The sequence below is a fragment of the Anas platyrhynchos genome, chromosome Z (genome assembly GCF_047663525.1).
Source record: "Anas platyrhynchos isolate ZD024472 breed Pekin duck chromosome Z, IASCAAS_PekinDuck_T2T, whole genome shotgun sequence".
Classification (NCBI taxonomy): domain Eukaryota; kingdom Metazoa; phylum Chordata; class Aves; order Anseriformes; family Anatidae; genus Anas; species Anas platyrhynchos.
The window spans coordinates 24,411,393-24,428,325 of NC_092621.1; the positions used below are offsets into that span (position 1 = coordinate 24,411,393).

Genomic DNA, 16,933 nt, shown 5'->3' on the forward strand with positions numbered 1-16,933 from the left:
CAGAAAGCAGAGAGCACACTGGGCTGGACTCCTCCATCCCACTGTCTCCCACAGAGCTCAGCTGCCCTCTCCTGCCCTGCCTGGGGCTATCACAGCTGTGGGGGAGTGATTGCTTCCCCAGCCAGCACAGCCCTGCAACTTCTGGTTGATTGCAGACAGTGCAACATCTCCAGGGTTTTGACCCCAAGCGAAAGGGATTCTCTGGTTAAGCAGAATAAAAAAGAAGTGTTTTTATGTCTCTCAACCTAATCTCATAGATTAGTATCCAGCCACTAAGTTCTTCAGCATGCAGAAGCTGATTTCTTTCTTGCGCAGCTGAAGACAGAATAATCTCTTGCGTAATGACCCGCAGAGTCTGGGAAGCACTCATTAACATCTGCCTAATCTGATTGAGCAACATTTGCAACCGCAGCACTGACCTGAGACCCTCTCCTTCCGGCGAGTGCTGTCGGCAGTACTCCAGGGTGAAGGACTCTGCTGCTGCTGAGCCATCGTGCCAGCGTATGGTGGCTGTGTCCCAGCACACCATGCAGTCTTCAGCCTTGATGGTGGGGATGGCAGGTGCTGTGGACACAGGAACACATTAGCTGCACTGCAAGGCAGGTACCAGCAGCTGCTGAGATGCTGTCAAGGGAAAGGAAGACTCATCTCCCCCCCAAAAAAACAAAGGACAGTTAGATTTACCTGTCCAGCAATGATCTTTTGCTTATTTGTGTTTCAACAGCAAAGGTTTACATTACAGGGGAAAAAAAGACATGCTGGAAACTATTCAGTTTTGGGCCCCTCGCTACAAGAAGGACATCGAGGTGCTCGAGCGGGTCCAGAGAAGGCCGACGAAGCTGGTGAGGGGCCTGGAGAACAAGTCCTACGAGGAGCGGCTGAGGGAGCTGGGCTTGTTCAGCCTGGAGAAGAGGAGGCTCAGGGGTGACCTTATTGCTCTCTACAGGTACCTTAAAGGAGGCTGTAGCGAGGTGGGGGTTGGCCTGTTCTCCCACGTGCCTGGTGACAGGACGAGGGGGCATTCCCCCTCGTGGGCTAAAGTTGCGCCAGGGGAGTTTTAGGTTGGATCTTAGGAGGAACTTCTTTACTGAAAGGGTTGTTAGGCACTGGAACGGGCTGCCCAGGGAAGTGGTGGAGTCACCATCCCTGGAAGTCTTTAAAAGACGTTTAGATGTAGAGCTTAGGGATATGGTTTAGTGGGGACTGTTAGTGTTAGGTCAGAGGTTGGACTCGATGATCTTGAGGTCTCTTCCAACCTAGAAATTCTGTGATACTGTGAAAAGTCGCTGTGAATATATGTGCATACCTGCACATCCTTAGTATGTCCAAGGAGATTTTTATGCCTTTGCTCAAGCACATTTTCACCATTTCCACCATTCTTTATGGAGCAGAGCATCAAGACTCTACTGTGTATAGCCCTGCTCAGGTTACCTCAGTCCTGTCCTCAGCAGTTTCTGTATGAACTGCATCAGAAAGAAATGTACTGCGGCAGAACTGAGGGGTGATGATGAGTTTCTGCTTAATTATGTCCTGTTTATTTTTGCAATGCGGATTCTAAAAATTGGTTCTGTAATTTCTCTTTTTTAGAGCCTCAGTTTAAGAACTGCAAACCCTACTGCAAGACAGAAAACTGAATGTAAAGCAGTGCACTGAATGCAAGTAATCAAAAGCTATTGTGTAAAATGGCACACCCAACATCACAGGCTGAAAATTGTTTAGTTTTATTCACTTACTCTATCTCTTTCCAGGGAACAGCAACATAGGAACATTGCAGTCTGTTGTTGACTCTCAGATAAACAGTCTTAACACTAATCATTAAAATAAAAGTTTTTAATTTAAAGATGTCAGAGGAAGTTGTCTTGCTTTTAAAGTAATTAAGTTTCAAATAGAAGGCCTACTAGGTAAAAGATGGAAAAACGGACAATTTTATGACAAGATAATCTCATAGAGCTGCAGTGAAGGTTCAAGATCACTCTGTTTTGTAACAAAAATAATTTCTTATTATCAGAAAAGGAAACAAACAAACAAACAAATAAACAAACACAACAAAGTACATATTGATTTCCTGGTTTAGTGAAAATCAGGTTCCAGGTTAATTTGATGTTTCACTAGAGGAACAGCTAATCTAGGTATTCACCAGAGCAAAGAATCTGTGGGATAGATTCTTATCGACTAATAAATCTGTGCAGTTCCCTTGGCAATAGTCCTTTAATTCACTTCTGACATACATGATTACTGTCTATTTTTAAAAGTATCTATTTCTAGAGAATGAAAAATGAATAGCTAAATCTCCAAATGCCTGCATTCAGAAGCGGACACACATACCCACATTAATGGATATACAAACAATACATCACGAGATCTCACTCACTTTTTTATCTGAAATTATCTGTCTAGAGAATAGATGGAGTCAGAAAGCCAGAAAAAGTTGTTACTGTGCTTCTGAGTTTTTTAGCACATTAACTCTAATTACTCAAGCTGTTCTAATTAGAACACATATCTGATTTCCTGGTAATATTCTTGCACACTCACAAGTGATCTTACAAGATGCGAAGAGTGGAAATGTGTTATGTTCTTGCTCTGTCCCTCAGATACAGGATAAATACCAGATAAATTTTGAATGACAAGTTTTGAGTTTAGGATTGCAGAATTATGATACAAATTTCCTTTTAAATCATATAATCATAGAGTCATTAGGGTTGGAAAAGACCTCCAAGATTATCTGATCCAACCATCACCCTACCACCAATGTCACCCACTAAACCATGTCCCCAAGCACCATGTCCAACCTTTCGTTGCACACCTGCAGGGATGGTGACTCCACCACTCTTCTGGGCAGACAGGTAGAAGGGGTGTAGGTGGATATTTTGCTGCCATCACCAAAATATATCTGTGAAACAGTGTGTTTCCCATTAGGAAAGGAAGTGAGTTTTGGAGGTGAAGGAGCCAGACATAGGAGAAGCTCCTCCTGCCTTCCTCACAGGCCTGTGAGTGCAATCTCAATGGGGAAGCCTTGGGGCGGGGGGGGGGGCTAGTTCCCAACAACTGGAAGAGGCACAGTTTTGATCCACTATTAATGTTCCCATAACTGCATATACCATCAGATGGTTTTCTCCTACAGACATTTCATCTGAAATACTGAAAATAAACTCCCTAAATTATTGTTTTTGAGTTCATGGGGCTAAGTGGGCTATGAAGCACCAAAGTTTTGGGTGAGAGGGGTGAGAACCTCTTTATAAATAATGACTTAGCTGGCAATGATTTGTTATTGATTGACCACTTCAAAGGAATTCTGCATCATACTCACAACTACATTGTTGATGTCATAACAGTTGAATTTCTACTTTAAAATCTTTGGAAAATCAGCCTTGCTAAAAATATGAACAGCAAATTGAATTTCATGGAAAAATAACAAATTTGATGTCTAAAGGAATAAGCAAAAGGCTTGAAGTTGTGTTTGCTGCCAAGTGATTTCAACAATACACTCAATGTTGTACAAAGTTATCACATTATGAAAATGTTGAGTATCCTTGTCTTTATTTTGCAAATTCAAGTACAGAATGATTTTTTTTTATTATTTTTTTATTTTTTTTTACCCTCTAGCACTAGAAAAATCATCTGGCATGAGGGCCTCAGATAAAGTCTAGAACACAAGATGCTTCATCTTGCTTGTAATTCAAGAAGCAACAGTTTTGTCAATACGAATTATTTACGAAATTAAAACTCAGGAAAAATGATTCAGTCAAATGAAGCTCATAAACAATACTCGTCTAATTACTCATCCCAATTTACACCGCTTAAACAGCAGCAGAGCCTCTCACAGCCACACCTGAGATTTGTGTCCCACAGAGCTAGACATGGCATGTAACCTCTGTAGAACAGGCCTCCCCCTGCAAAGTTAATCATTTAATCAATGTAACATAGATGTACTTGGGAGGAAGGCAGAGAGGCAAAACCAGGCAGCTGCCCTCTGCATTTTCCACAGGAGAAGCAGTGGCAGAGAGCAGTAGGGTGGATTTCCCAGAGCTGCGCTGGAGCACTGCAGCCCATTCAGAAGAGAAGTTCGTAATGTGCAGGACCTGAGACTGTAAACATCTTCAAATCTGAATACTTCCAAATTTCCTCTCGGGAGCAATTATGCTGCTATCTTTTAGCAAAAAGACTGTGAATTGCCTGCTATCCACCAGATGGACTAAACAAATCAGCTTTATCTGCTTTAGTAACAATATGGACAAAAATTTCACTAGGAACCTGAAGCTTACACTAATCAAATGCCAAACTATGTACATACCTGTTTTAAAAATGGCTTTTTCACTGGGCAAGCTACATCCTGTGCAGTTCACAGCCATGACCCACACACTGTAAGTGCGATCTGGCTCCAGGTCCTCCAAAATGCAGTGGCTTTCCTTCACTGTCACTCTGTATTCTTCCACCAAAGCTAGGAGAAACATACACAGGCTGTTACACCTATGCATTTCACTGTTAGGGCCTATAATTGCTCCTCTCAACTCATATGCAAAAAACAGAGTGTTAAAGTCCAGAAGGTGCTATTAGCCAAGATCTCAAGATTTTACTCCAGCTCAGTTTTGACAGAAAGTTTTTGACATGCTCGTGAGCTGAGTGTATTCTCAGTCTTACTGAGGATTGTGCTGCAAACTGGGACATACAATCAATAATTATTAGCCCTGGTTTCATTTCTCTAAAGAATATAGAGAACAGATAATAAAGAATAAGAAATTCTAGATAATTCTAGAGAATTTCTTATAGTGGAATTTATATCCTATGCATCCTTTAGTGTGCACACATGGATATGTGTACCACCAGGTGTTCTAAGTGACTCTGTGAACAGCCCATGCTTTTTAATGAATGAGCATTTGAATCCTCTTTTCTCAATTTCCATATTTAATCTTTAAATAATGTAATGTCATTTTGAAAAAATAAATATCTGGAACATGTGGAAATACTATGGAAATATTGATTATCTTTTCCTGTATTTTTTTTTTTTTAATTAGGAAACATTTCCAAAATACATGCAGGGCCCTAAAAACCAAATCAGGTCCATCCTTTTGGGACCTCTGTCTGCAGTCCCCATTACTACCCACAGGGCAGCAGGGACACATCCTCTCTGAAGGTCAGGTTGCTTCATAAAAGCACCTAAATACACGTGTTGCTGTTTCTCTATGAGCAACTGCCCAGCACTATGCAGACCACAATATTTACCTTGTATTTGGCATGAAGGAGAGAAGAAACATCATCTACATCTTGCTCTCCTCCACTGTTATTTGTCCTATATATTATTTCTTCACTGCACCCTGGGCCCTCCCTTGTAGCTCAGGCTCCCCTCTGCTGACCTGAGATCATTGGAGAAAGGGTTGCTGCTGTCATGAAGCCAAGACTGTACGCACCTGCCTCATCTTTGCTGGCTTGTGGCTCCTCCATACAATATACCTGGAAGCAGTCAATGGCATCCCCTTCATTCACAGTCCAGTAGACAGCAATGGAGGTGCTGGTAGCTGAGTTTTGCTCCTGAGGTATTACACTCGGTGTCTGTGGGACTGAATGGAAAGTCTTCAGTTGTTATTCACACCCCTGTATATTCAGGTGAATTTACTACATGTTCAAGAGGCAACAAAATTGCTTATTTTCCCTAAGGTTGTTATTTTCACAGAAGAAATATATCAAATATTTGAAATATGGACAATACTGGTGAAATTTTGCAGCAATAGGTCTGTCTGAACTAGAGAGGGAAGAAATTAATTGTTCAGAATAGAATCTGATGGCCCATTTCCCTCACAGTCCCAGCAAATTAAGATCCAGTTCTGGGACCACTTGAGCCCAGCACAAAGCTTGTGTTCATGCCCTGTGCAGATCTCAGGGTCCTTCCCTACAGGACCATTGCACAGATGAGTAATTTCTTCTCATTTCCGACTTCCAGCCGGGTGAGGGGAGCAGCACACTGCCTCCCAGGCCTGTGGCAATCCTGGACATGCAGAACTGTCACAAAACCCCAGCGGCATCAAGGACCACTCTCCCTTCACCAGGAGACCTGCTCCCTCCAATCACAGAGAGAGCTTTCCAGCTCTGCACTCCATTTCACAGGCACTCTGCAAGCACATGCACTGAAGGAACCCCAGGAGACACCTATTAACTTCAGGCCGTCTCCTCAGATGGGCCAGGAGTCCCTGGACCTCAGTGCAAGCTCCTTTGGTCAACTGCCTTCTCCATTACCTGACCACACCAGAGGAGAGAAAATCCTATGGAAAGGATGCTTGTGAAAGTGGGGACTGAAAGTGCTTGTTTGTAGCAAGCAGCACAGGATAGATCACTGATGGGGAGAGGGAGCTTGCAGAAGCAGACAGCCTCCTGCAGAGATGTACATAACTGACACCAGAAACACAGGCAGGGGAAAGGAGCTACCACACTGGGGTGGGATTCATGCAGAGTCTCAAATCCACTGATAGACTGGCAACAACCGGCATATGCCTTTAGGATAAGGAAGGCTCAGACCTCCTGCAGTCTAAGCCTGAGGAGCAGGAGGCTCCTTGCTATCCCATCTGCCCAGAAGTGGACCCTCATTGCAGTTAGACAACTGCATACTCCTGGCTGGCATGGGCTGGTGAGACTGAATAAATGCTATAATAAGTATAATATATAATAAATGAATAAATGTAGTTGCTTAGCCAAAGCATCTACACCCCATGAAACAGTCAGGAGCATCCCTCACAAAGAGTGCTTCAAAGACCACCACAGTTCCCAAATTTAATTCAAGCTTTGTCTGCTGATGTGCATGGATCCATCCCTGCTGAGATATTATTTCCCTCTAAGATTATGGCTTAACAGAGAGGGAGGGAAAAGAAAGAAGCAAAAAGCCCCCAAAGATGTTCATTGTTAAAGTAAATGCAGGGAACAAAAATACATGGGTCTTTATCCTCATCTAGTAAATTTCCATGTTGCATGAACTTTGTTAGAATCTCAGCAGAAAGCTTTTACTTTTTCTCAGTTATCTTCGTAGTAATGATGATGATCCCCTGTGGCATGTACAAGGCAAATGCAGATGCTGACTGTTGATTTATGCAGAGAGCTACTGGTACAGTAAGATTACATCTGCTTCCCACTGGAAGAAAACATATCTTTTTCATTGCTAAAAACAATCCATGTTTTGTCTTCTGATTGGATCTAGAGTTGGTCAATCTAGAAATTGATCACCTTTAGGAAAGGACTTCCTTTTAGTAGACCCAGTGGGAAAATCAGCTTTTTTTTTTTTTTTTTTTTTTTTTTTTCCTGTGAAGTTGCCTAGAAACTGCCGTTTATGATCACAGAAACCCCACAATTACAAAATTTATTCTTATGCCAAATCTGAAGAGAAGCTAGCTTAATGAATGAGACTTCTGAAAAAATAAAACCTACAACAACAAAGAAACCTTTTGGATCAAAATTGAGTTCAGTAACAATGAAAAGCATTTGATTTCTAATTTACTTTTGCATAATAAGAAATAAACTTTTGAAAGGAAGTAATTTCAAAGCAAAAAAAGTTGAGCTATTCTCTGTGGAAACAGAACATTTCTGTGCTATCAAAATGCTGGCCCTTTTTAAAATGAATTTTAGTCAAACAAAAGAACTATTTGCACCACAAGTTTGACTAATTTATATTTTTCAACAGAAAAGTGGGACATTTTCTGATCAGTTCAGTTTTCACTGAAGTACTCTATGGTAAGGAAACATTTTGTTAACGCTACCTGATCTCCATGGCCCCTAGGTGAAAAAAAAGTAATCCCAAATATTTTATGGATATTTACACCTTTCTGGTGTAATAGTAAATAATATTTCCTTTGCTTCATGTACGTCAAGACAGAGAGCATTTACATTCCTCTGTGATTTTAATGGATGATTGTTACCATCACAAAGGTCCTTGTCTTTTGCTATGAATGGGCAGCACTCACAGTAGGCTTTGGAAATAATGATTTTCTGATTTTGAAATGACTTAACTCCTTCTGACAGAGCATTTGTTCCAGTGTGACCAAGGGCATACTGCAAGGTTTTCTTTATGCTTACACATTTGTTAATGGGTGGTTTACATGAAAGTAGGAAGAATTTGAGAGAAAAGGACTTTCCATTAGTGGATGTGGAAAATTTGGAAATGGAGGGTGTTTTGAAGGAAAGATGCTTTTGAAGCAATGAAAATAAAGTTCTGTGAAATTGTTCAGTGAAAGACTATTACTTGTGAAGGAAAAATATGTTGATTGGAGAAACAGAAAATTCACATATTTTTCATCAAATGGCTTCAGTCAAAACAAATTCTGAGAGTGTCTGGCATTTGCCTTCAGTATTTGATAAATGATGTACTCAAAGTTTTAAATTCAAAATTGATTTCATGTAGGTATTTACCTTCATTTTCCTTCAGGAAGGGCACAGTGTTGAAAAACTATATATATATTTGTCCTACTGCTCACCAAAGTAAAAATCACAATAGCCACTGAAATACTTTGTAGTGGAAGTGAAGAGTGAAAACTGTGTATTCTAGAAAAAAAAAGGGGAAAAAGAAAGAAAAGAAAAAAAAAAAAAGAGTAGAAAGCATATAAGATGAAGAGCCTTGAAGGGTGGTTGCTATCTGACAGTCATTTCCACTTGGTAAAAGCAAACCTGGTCTGGAGCCATTTGGTGTTCAGTAAACACGGTAGCTAATGCATACAAAACTGAAAAGCAGATCTCAGCAGTCTGGGGAAAAACATGTTGGAGTGACTTGTGGGAAAAGGAAACACAGCATGTAAAAATTAGGTCTGTTCTCCTGTATGACCTTGCCAGTAGGTAGCAACCTAGGAAGAAAGCATGGTTGCACAAAGGGGACTGTGACAGGGAGTCTAGGAACTAAACTGCAATAGATAGCACATTTACAGTACTACGTGAACACCTGCTAAATGCAGGTTTAAAAAAAAGAAAAAAAAAAAAAAGATCTTTTCATGTAATTTCTTAAAGAAATAAGGCTGAGATAACAACAGGAAAGTCTGCACAAGACAGCACTTTGCCAGTGTCCCACCTGATAACCCAGCAAGAGAACAAAGCACCTAATGGAAATGTGTGCTCTGGCTGCACTGCCAGAGAGAGAGGCACCACCTGAATAGCCAGAGAGTGACTATGATGGCGGCGGTGCATGTGACGGTGTATGAGAGGTCACAAAAATCATGACAGTGAGGTGTAAGAGCCCAGAAAAAAACCTCCTCTTGAGAAGGCTACGCTGGACCGAGACCCCATTATGAGGAACATGGATCTTCCTTGAATGCTGACCAGAACCAGATAATTTCTATAGGTATGTGTACAGGCAGAGCAGAAAGCACCCACAGGCAGGCTTTTTACAGTGTATGCAATATGAGATAGAGATAAATAAATCTCTTCATCACATGCAATTTTTGCGACTGTCCTCAGTAGAGACTGTTTCCAGCTACAGTCATCACTAGCTACACCCAGCTCCATCACATCCCCCTATACAGAGGGGTTTCAAGGTGGTTTCATTCACATGGCACAAACCCAGGGTCTTCAGCCATCCCCCTGCTCTCCCCCTCACCCCCCACCAGCACTGCTGGGGCTACCCCCAGTTGGAAGAAGCAGTCTCAGGAGATCATTTGATTGACTCTTCTGTCCCTGCCTGCAAGGGAACAGAAACTTCTTTAGCCTCAGGAGACTTACAGATAAAAGATCTGCTGCTAGTCTGAGATACTGATATTTTAAACAAGGCAAGAATGCAAGAATCCCCCTTTTTAGCACTTTTCCCTCTGCTCATCTTAATGCCCTGCTATAAGCCAAACACTTGTGCACAATTAGACTTCATTTTATATTCAACTCTGATTGCTAATTATATGGTTTGCAAATTCATACTTCTCAAATAGATACTGTTTTTAGCTTCCCAAAATTTAGAAAGCATTGCCAAAATGTTAGCTTTTGTTAGTTTTAAGATAATATTCAGAGAGTCTTACCAGCCACTTGTTTTAAAGAGTGCTGGTTGCTTTTTCCTGGACTGTCCGCGTAGTGCTCAAACAGTGAAAAAGCACTGGGCACCTTTTCTAAAGAGAGAGTAGTATCCATTGCAGAAAGTAACCTATGTGGAAGAAAACAGCTGTGTAAATCCCTTCTGGTGTCACATAACTTGCAAGGGCCAGAAGCAAAGCACATGCAACATGCGCTTCCCTAAATATTTCCCATGAACTTGAGGACAGCATGCAAGGAGAAGCTGTTTTCCTGATTTTGAACATTTAGAGCATACTGAGATTTCAGATAAGGAGTGTGGTGAGAACAAACACAATCTGTCTACACTTGATCCGTGAGAACACAAGGATTTGAAGTTCACAGCAAGACTCCCAAGAACCCAGGGGTTTGGGCTTGGTAACACACTGCCTTTAAAGGTTACAAACATCAGAGCTAAACTACAGCAGCTGACTCTGGAGACGTAATGTAAAGCAGCTGCTTGTGGCAAGCAGAACAAAAAAACAAAACAAAACAAAAAACAAAAAACAAAAACAAAAACAAGAAGAAATACAGATTCCACCTAATTAGTCCATATTTGCTGAGTTCATTATAGAAAAAAAAAAAAAAAAAAAAAAAAAAACATATTTTTAACTTTGAGGCAGAAGCTGCTTCAAGGGTATGAAAGATTATTTTTTCAAAGCAATCGAATTTTACCTTTCTTTCCTGCTTTTTTTTTCAGTCACTGAAGTAGTTAATTATGCATAATTTTCACAAAGCACAACAAATATGAAATATATTTTCTTTAGAAGAGCATGCATTGTGATACAGACTTGTTCTTAATCTTTTTAGTAAGTCAGGTATTATCAAATAAACTGATAAAGTAATAACCAAACCCATGCACAAAACAGAATCAACTTTAGGTTTAGCATGTAAGTTAAGAAATAAAAACTAAGTATACAGAAAGCCTTGAAAAAAAACACCTACAGGCAGACTGTCACATTTTGCTATACAACAGGTGAGTCCAAATTAATAACCCTGATTTTGCAAATTAATGGAAACTGTGAAGGGATGTTTGGCACATACTCATCAGACAATTCTCCTGGAGTTGTAATTTGACTATGAACTGGAACCTTTGTGTCATTTTTACATCTCAGTCCAGCAACCCATGTCAGCACATGCATCACTGTCATGACTGAGGCAGCACTGACAAGGGTAGGTTTGCACCACACAGTGCCCCAGCCCCTTGGGCAAAGTCATTGGTTTTTGAAAATGCACAGGCAAAGAGGAATTTTCCTTGTTTTGTGGGCTTGCATAGGAGAATCCTGGAGACGGCCTGTCTAAATATTCATAGTTCACCTTGGAAGATTTATAGGGTGAATATGAACTTTTGGGCAAATTGAACATTTCCCTCATGAAGGATGGGTGTAATCAAAATTATTCCCTTGAGGAAATCACACATGGCAGAGAATTATTTGCTATGTATGCATTTATTGGTTTCTGCAGGTGGGCCATGATGCAGCTGTGATAAGGCATGACCCCTTAGACACGTCCTGAATCAGATGGTGTTGATGAGGAGACAGGACAGCCTGGCTCTGTAGTCTCCTGGTAAACTTTGGAAAGATCAATGATGGAAAATGTAGATAAAACTGTTACTTAGTCTCTTTTTTTATTTCTTCTGGAGTTTTGTTCACAAATACAGCCCATCAAACCCAGACATATGAGTGATAATTTGCATTATAACCTTTCAGAGATCATGTAATACCAAACTAGGCTAGTAAACAAAAATACATAATAATGATGTTAAGAAACGTGAGCATAGACAGAATGGTTTCTATTATATGTGTATGTAGTAATAACTACAAGGAACGTGCTTAAAAAGCCTCTGTAGAGATTTAAAATTAAGTTGATATTTTAAAACTGTGCTTAACTGATAAATCACAGAACTTCTGCAAAACACCACAAAAACAGTGAATAAAAGCAACAAGTATAAAACATCTTTTCTTAATTTCATTATTTGCAAGGTTTATAAAAGTTACTACTAATATTAGCAATGTAATTAGTAAATGAAGCATCCAGCAGGCAATGCCTACTATTCACTACAGTGCACTTAACCCATACTTCATATACCTTTTATTCAATTCTTTAGATGACTAAGGAAAGAAAGAAAGAAACGTATTAGCAGTTTTCAAAACCCTGAGAATGCTGTAGAGCCACTCATCTAGCAGTTCTGGTACTCGCCTCAGAGATAAATACACACAGCTTTATTGACTTGATATTGGCTGGGATGCTGCTCATTCACACCTGCAGAGAATTTGTTTCCTTAACAATATTTCACTTCAAAGCTCTTGCTCAGCAGGCTGTTAGAGTCTGTATCTAGTTTAAAACTCCTGAGGACTCAGCATTCAATATCTAGCTATAAAGACCAGGGTACAGTCAAATACTGTTCTAAATGAAGGCTATTGCAGAAGGAAATCACTTTTACATTTATAACACTTAAATATGAATTCTGGATGAAATCTCCTTCATAGCTTCTGATTGCCAGAAGCTGGGTGAGATTTGTACCCACAGAGGAAGAGTTTCTCTCATATTTAGTGAATCTTCAGCTAACATCTCCTGTCTTAGAGAAAGAGAAGTTCCTGTCCTATATCACTAACAGTAAGGACTAGGGGATCTTTTATGATCATATCTAGTTAAAACCTTGAGGGTTGTGGGAAATAGTTACGCATCCTACAGAAGAATTTCAAAGTTTTCTTTTTGCCAAAGGACTAATCCAGTACCTTGCAAAGTTCAAGAAGATAAAATACATTTCTCGCTCGTCCCAAAGTAGCCTATTTCCCAAGGGACTGACTCAGTTACAGGATATTAAGTCACTGGGCAACTCAGAATGAGGAAAGCCAGGTATCGTTCCACCATTTCTATAACAGGTATGTGGACTGGGAGCTTCTACTCAGGAAGCTGTCTTACTTTGCGTGAATGATCAGTCTTCAAACAGTAATTCGAATTTTTCATTTTTTTTTTTGCTTCCCAGAATAGTTTCTGCAACTTCCAAACTATTGGCTAATTCTGTAACAGCTAAAGACTGTTGTCCCAGAAATCTCACCCCATGATACACTTCTGTAGAGGAGAAAATGCCACAGCTGACCTGTGGGCAATTCTTGCAACACAAGAACAGTCTTGGAGGACCCAGGCCATTAACAATTAACCTGCTGGACTCTCTGAGACCAGCTGATAACTGTATGAGCCAGGTAGCTCAAGTCATACAGATTCACAAAGTTTTTAAAATCCAAAAAGGACCATTACAGACATGAATGTCATGTTCACATTTCTAAACCTAATCCATTCTGAATTTTTATCGCAGCCAATCTGAGTACATAACTTTTCCTAGTGTCTTGTCATAAAAACACAAACCAAAACCACCAAAAGAACCCACTCTACTTACAGTTTGGGTAATTTTCAATTACGCTTTCTTTTTCCACCTTTCTTTCAAATAGTAATGTATCTTTTACTGTGACAGTTATTATTCCTCAGTGAATAATTCTAGATTAATTATTGAGACGTCTCTCAGCTTTCTCCTCACAAAACAAAATAGATAGAACTCTTTTAATGGCGTAAGGCATGTTTTCATCCTATGCATCATCTTTGCAATTCTCTCTGAGTGTTCACATGACAAAAACAACTGATCTGGCAGTTTCAGAGTGGAATAACTGAGCTTGCAGAATTTAGTGATCTTAGAAAAATGGAAGATAAATAACTCATTCTCAGCCTCGGCACTGTGTAAGTGCTTTCCTAACTACAATCATAAAAGCTATGGTATGAATGCCATTTATACTTACATTTAGGAAAACAAATCCATCAAGTTCTTCCATTTCCTTTACTGTTGTCTCCAAAGTTTCCTTTGCTGAATCAACAGTTTGCTGGTAGTTAACCATCTGCTCATACAGGTATTCCATTTTCATCTTCTTCACTTCTTCAAAGTTCTCTGATTTCTCATCATATTGTGCTACCACTTTCTTAAGCATCTCTTCATTCTGCTTTTCCAATAACTCTGCATTTTTCTTACAATTTTCCTGACAAATGAGAACAAATGTAAATTGATCTGCAGACTAAAACTACAACAGTTAATGAATACACAGAAATACACGATCCATCCACCAGACTCCTTCTGGCATCCTGACAGTAAGAGAATGTTATTTCTGTAAGCAAGCTCATCTGGGAGAAATTATACTAGAGAAATACACTTAAAACAATGGTACCTATTTTATTTTATTTTATTTTATTTTATTTTATTTTATTTTATTTTATTTTATTTTATTTTTTACTGTGAATGTTTAAAATTAAACTTTTATACTTAAGCATAGAGATGGGTAGTCTGATTACAAAATAGCTAAAAATCCATATTTTTAACTGACATTAATACAGTTCTCAAGGCTTAAGAACTTACAGGCACTGGGCAACTCCTTTAGGTATTCAACACGGGACTCTAAATATAGACACAGTGTGAGCTTTTTATAAGCATAACCAAAATTAAGGAAACTTTTTCCTCCAGTGCTTGATAGTCACATATTCCATTTCGCAATGATGTATTTAAAAAGCAGTATTTTGTCTCCCTTAAAGTAACTCTTTCCTGCAGGAGAAGTGAGTTTGAGGACTGGAGAAACAGCCCATTTTAGCAGAAAAAAAATGACACAACAACAACAACAAAAAAGGCAAACATAATTTAGAAGCAATTTTGTAGAGGGAAAGAACTAGTAAGAAAAAACACTGGACTTACCTCAACAGAGTTAAATAGGGATTCAATATCACTCACAAACTCTTCAATCTTCATTGACTTTTCTTCCAGTGCTTTTAGCAATTCACCTAACTGATCCTGAAATTTAAAGTTTCAGAGATTAAGTATGTTGTTTTCACGTGGAGCATAGTTGAGATGAATATTTTGTTTTGCCATAATGGAACAATGGCTAAATTAAGTTCAGGCATCTCCCTGACTACAAGCACGGATATAGCAACTGGAACAGCCTCAAAACTGTTTCCAAATGAAAAAAAAAAAAAAAAAAAAAAAAAAAAGGGATCTCAGTTCAACAAGGTGGTGAGTTCTCTACAAGTTGTTGGGCACTACGAATTCTACTGTAGCTTTGCTAGAAACAGAGGGCGCTCTGAGCTTCAAGGAGAAGCTCCTCAAGGAGATAAAGCCCATAAGAAGGAAAATATGGCAGGTAACTATGAGGCTAGCAGATTGATTTTAAGACACAGGGTAACACTGCAATATTTTTAAAACTAGAAATTTGAAGATATTGTCTCTTAACCAGAATCTATCAAAATCACTGATTGAATTATGTGTGCAAAGAAAAGCAGTCCAAGAGACAACAGGCACCAGAGACAATTCAGAACTTTTGTCTTAGTGCTTCTTGACCTTTCTTGAGAGCAAGCTGGAAGAGTGCTCAGGTAAAATTTATAATTTTTAGAAATCCGTAGTTGTGATTAGCTGGAATAGATCTAAAAGGAAAATTAACATTCTTTGGTAACAGCTTCCTATTATAGCAAACTTCTACAGCCATATCTGCTTGAAAAGTAGCATATTAGTTAATATAAACTAACTATAAATGCACTTAGGACAGTAAAACCAAAAGTTAACTTCATAAATATTTAGGGCCAGTCACCAATATTCAGAGGCAAAGTTCTGTTTGTCAAGATAACTTATAAAATCTGACAGGTGCCATTCATAGCTCATTTCTTTTATTGTGAAGTTATGTCCCTACAGTTAAAATTCAGGCAACCAGCATTTTGCTATTTTAATGTCTTCTCAGTAATTATACAGAAGTAACAAGAAACATACAAACACCATCTCAAGGTAACCTGAGCCCTGAGTACTAGAAATCATGTGAAGCCAGGCCTGATTTGTGGCCAGAATTAATACTGGCTTCATGTCCATCCTGCACAGCCAGGGAGTGATATCATGGGACATTTATTTATGGCTTGACTTGCTGCAGTGTAGGTACATTTGAGGGATCGCTGTGGTCTGTGACTTTATTACTGAATTATTGGTGGCTAATTATCACTTTAAGTCAAGCATGAATGGACATATATAAAAAGCAACACTGCTGTCGTACATGTACACCTACGTGCCACGGAGATAGTTTGCAAATGCTGATATTTGAAACTGGCACATTACTCCCCTGCTTTTAATTTCTCTTTCTTATATACATAAAAATAACAGAAATACCAGAAATATAAACCCTTCTGAAATTTTAAGGAAATTTCACTAAATCTGAATTATGGACAACTGAACCTTTGCTAGAGGTTCAGTTGAAAAGAGAAGAAAAGAAAAGAGACTTCACATTTCAGACACTGGGGTGAGATTAAATTGCTGCTAAACAAGAAAGGAACATCTGTATATTTATATATAAAAATCTGATATGGGAAAAGTGAAACATCACATGCATGCAGTCTTCACAAGCAGAACTGCAATTAAGTAACAAATGAGCTTCCACAAAAACCCCAGCATTTTCTCTAGTGTTGATAGCAAAGGTGTACTATTTTGAAACGGGACACATTTCTATCTGTCTTTTCCAGTAGTACAGCTTAGAAATAGTGGGAAGAAGTAGGAATTGCAAAACTTACCTGTGGTATAACTAAAATGATACTGAGGTAATGAACATGAACTGAACAGAAAATGAGGAAGGAGGGTTCAATAAAAATTTACAGCACAAACTCTGTAACTAGTCTAACATATCCAAGCAGCAACACACATAACTGGAAAGGAGAACATTTTATGATGATGGTAGTCCCTCCATATTGAGGTTTCTGTACCTCGTCAAATGAAATGAGCTGCTGTTACTAAAATTCTCTTTACAGAAATATCTTCTCATTTCTTACTCTACATGTACAAAACAGATGAACATGCACAGACAAGAAGACTAGAAGAAGGAAAATCTGGTAACAGCTACGTATAAACATAGTCATCCAAACTGCTGAATAA

At 39.1% G+C, this 16,933-nt stretch overlaps 1 protein-coding gene across 2 annotated transcripts in view; it reads right to left on the reverse strand.

Moving 5' to 3' along the window:
* Window positions 1-16,933, reverse strand: part of CMYA5 (cardiomyopathy associated 5) — a 46,427-nt gene that overhangs the window by 10,022 nt on the left and 19,472 nt on the right. The window contains exons 3-9 of one of the 2 annotated variants that reach the window (XM_038170219.2): window positions 14,729-14,824; window positions 13,791-14,024; window positions 12,085-12,107; window positions 9,969-10,090; window positions 5,406-5,555; window positions 4,292-4,438; window positions 420-564 (exon numbers count right to left, since the gene is read on the reverse strand). In XM_038170219.2, the coding sequence (XP_038026147.2) occupies window positions 420-564; window positions 4,292-4,438; window positions 5,406-5,555; window positions 9,969-10,090; window positions 12,085-12,107; window positions 13,791-14,024; window positions 14,729-14,824 (917 nt within the window). Of the gene's footprint in view, window positions 1-419; window positions 565-4,291; window positions 4,439-5,405; window positions 5,556-9,968; window positions 10,091-12,084; window positions 12,108-13,790; window positions 14,025-14,728; window positions 14,825-16,933 lie in introns of those variants that run through there. The other variant, XR_011805688.1, reaches the window with a different exon arrangement.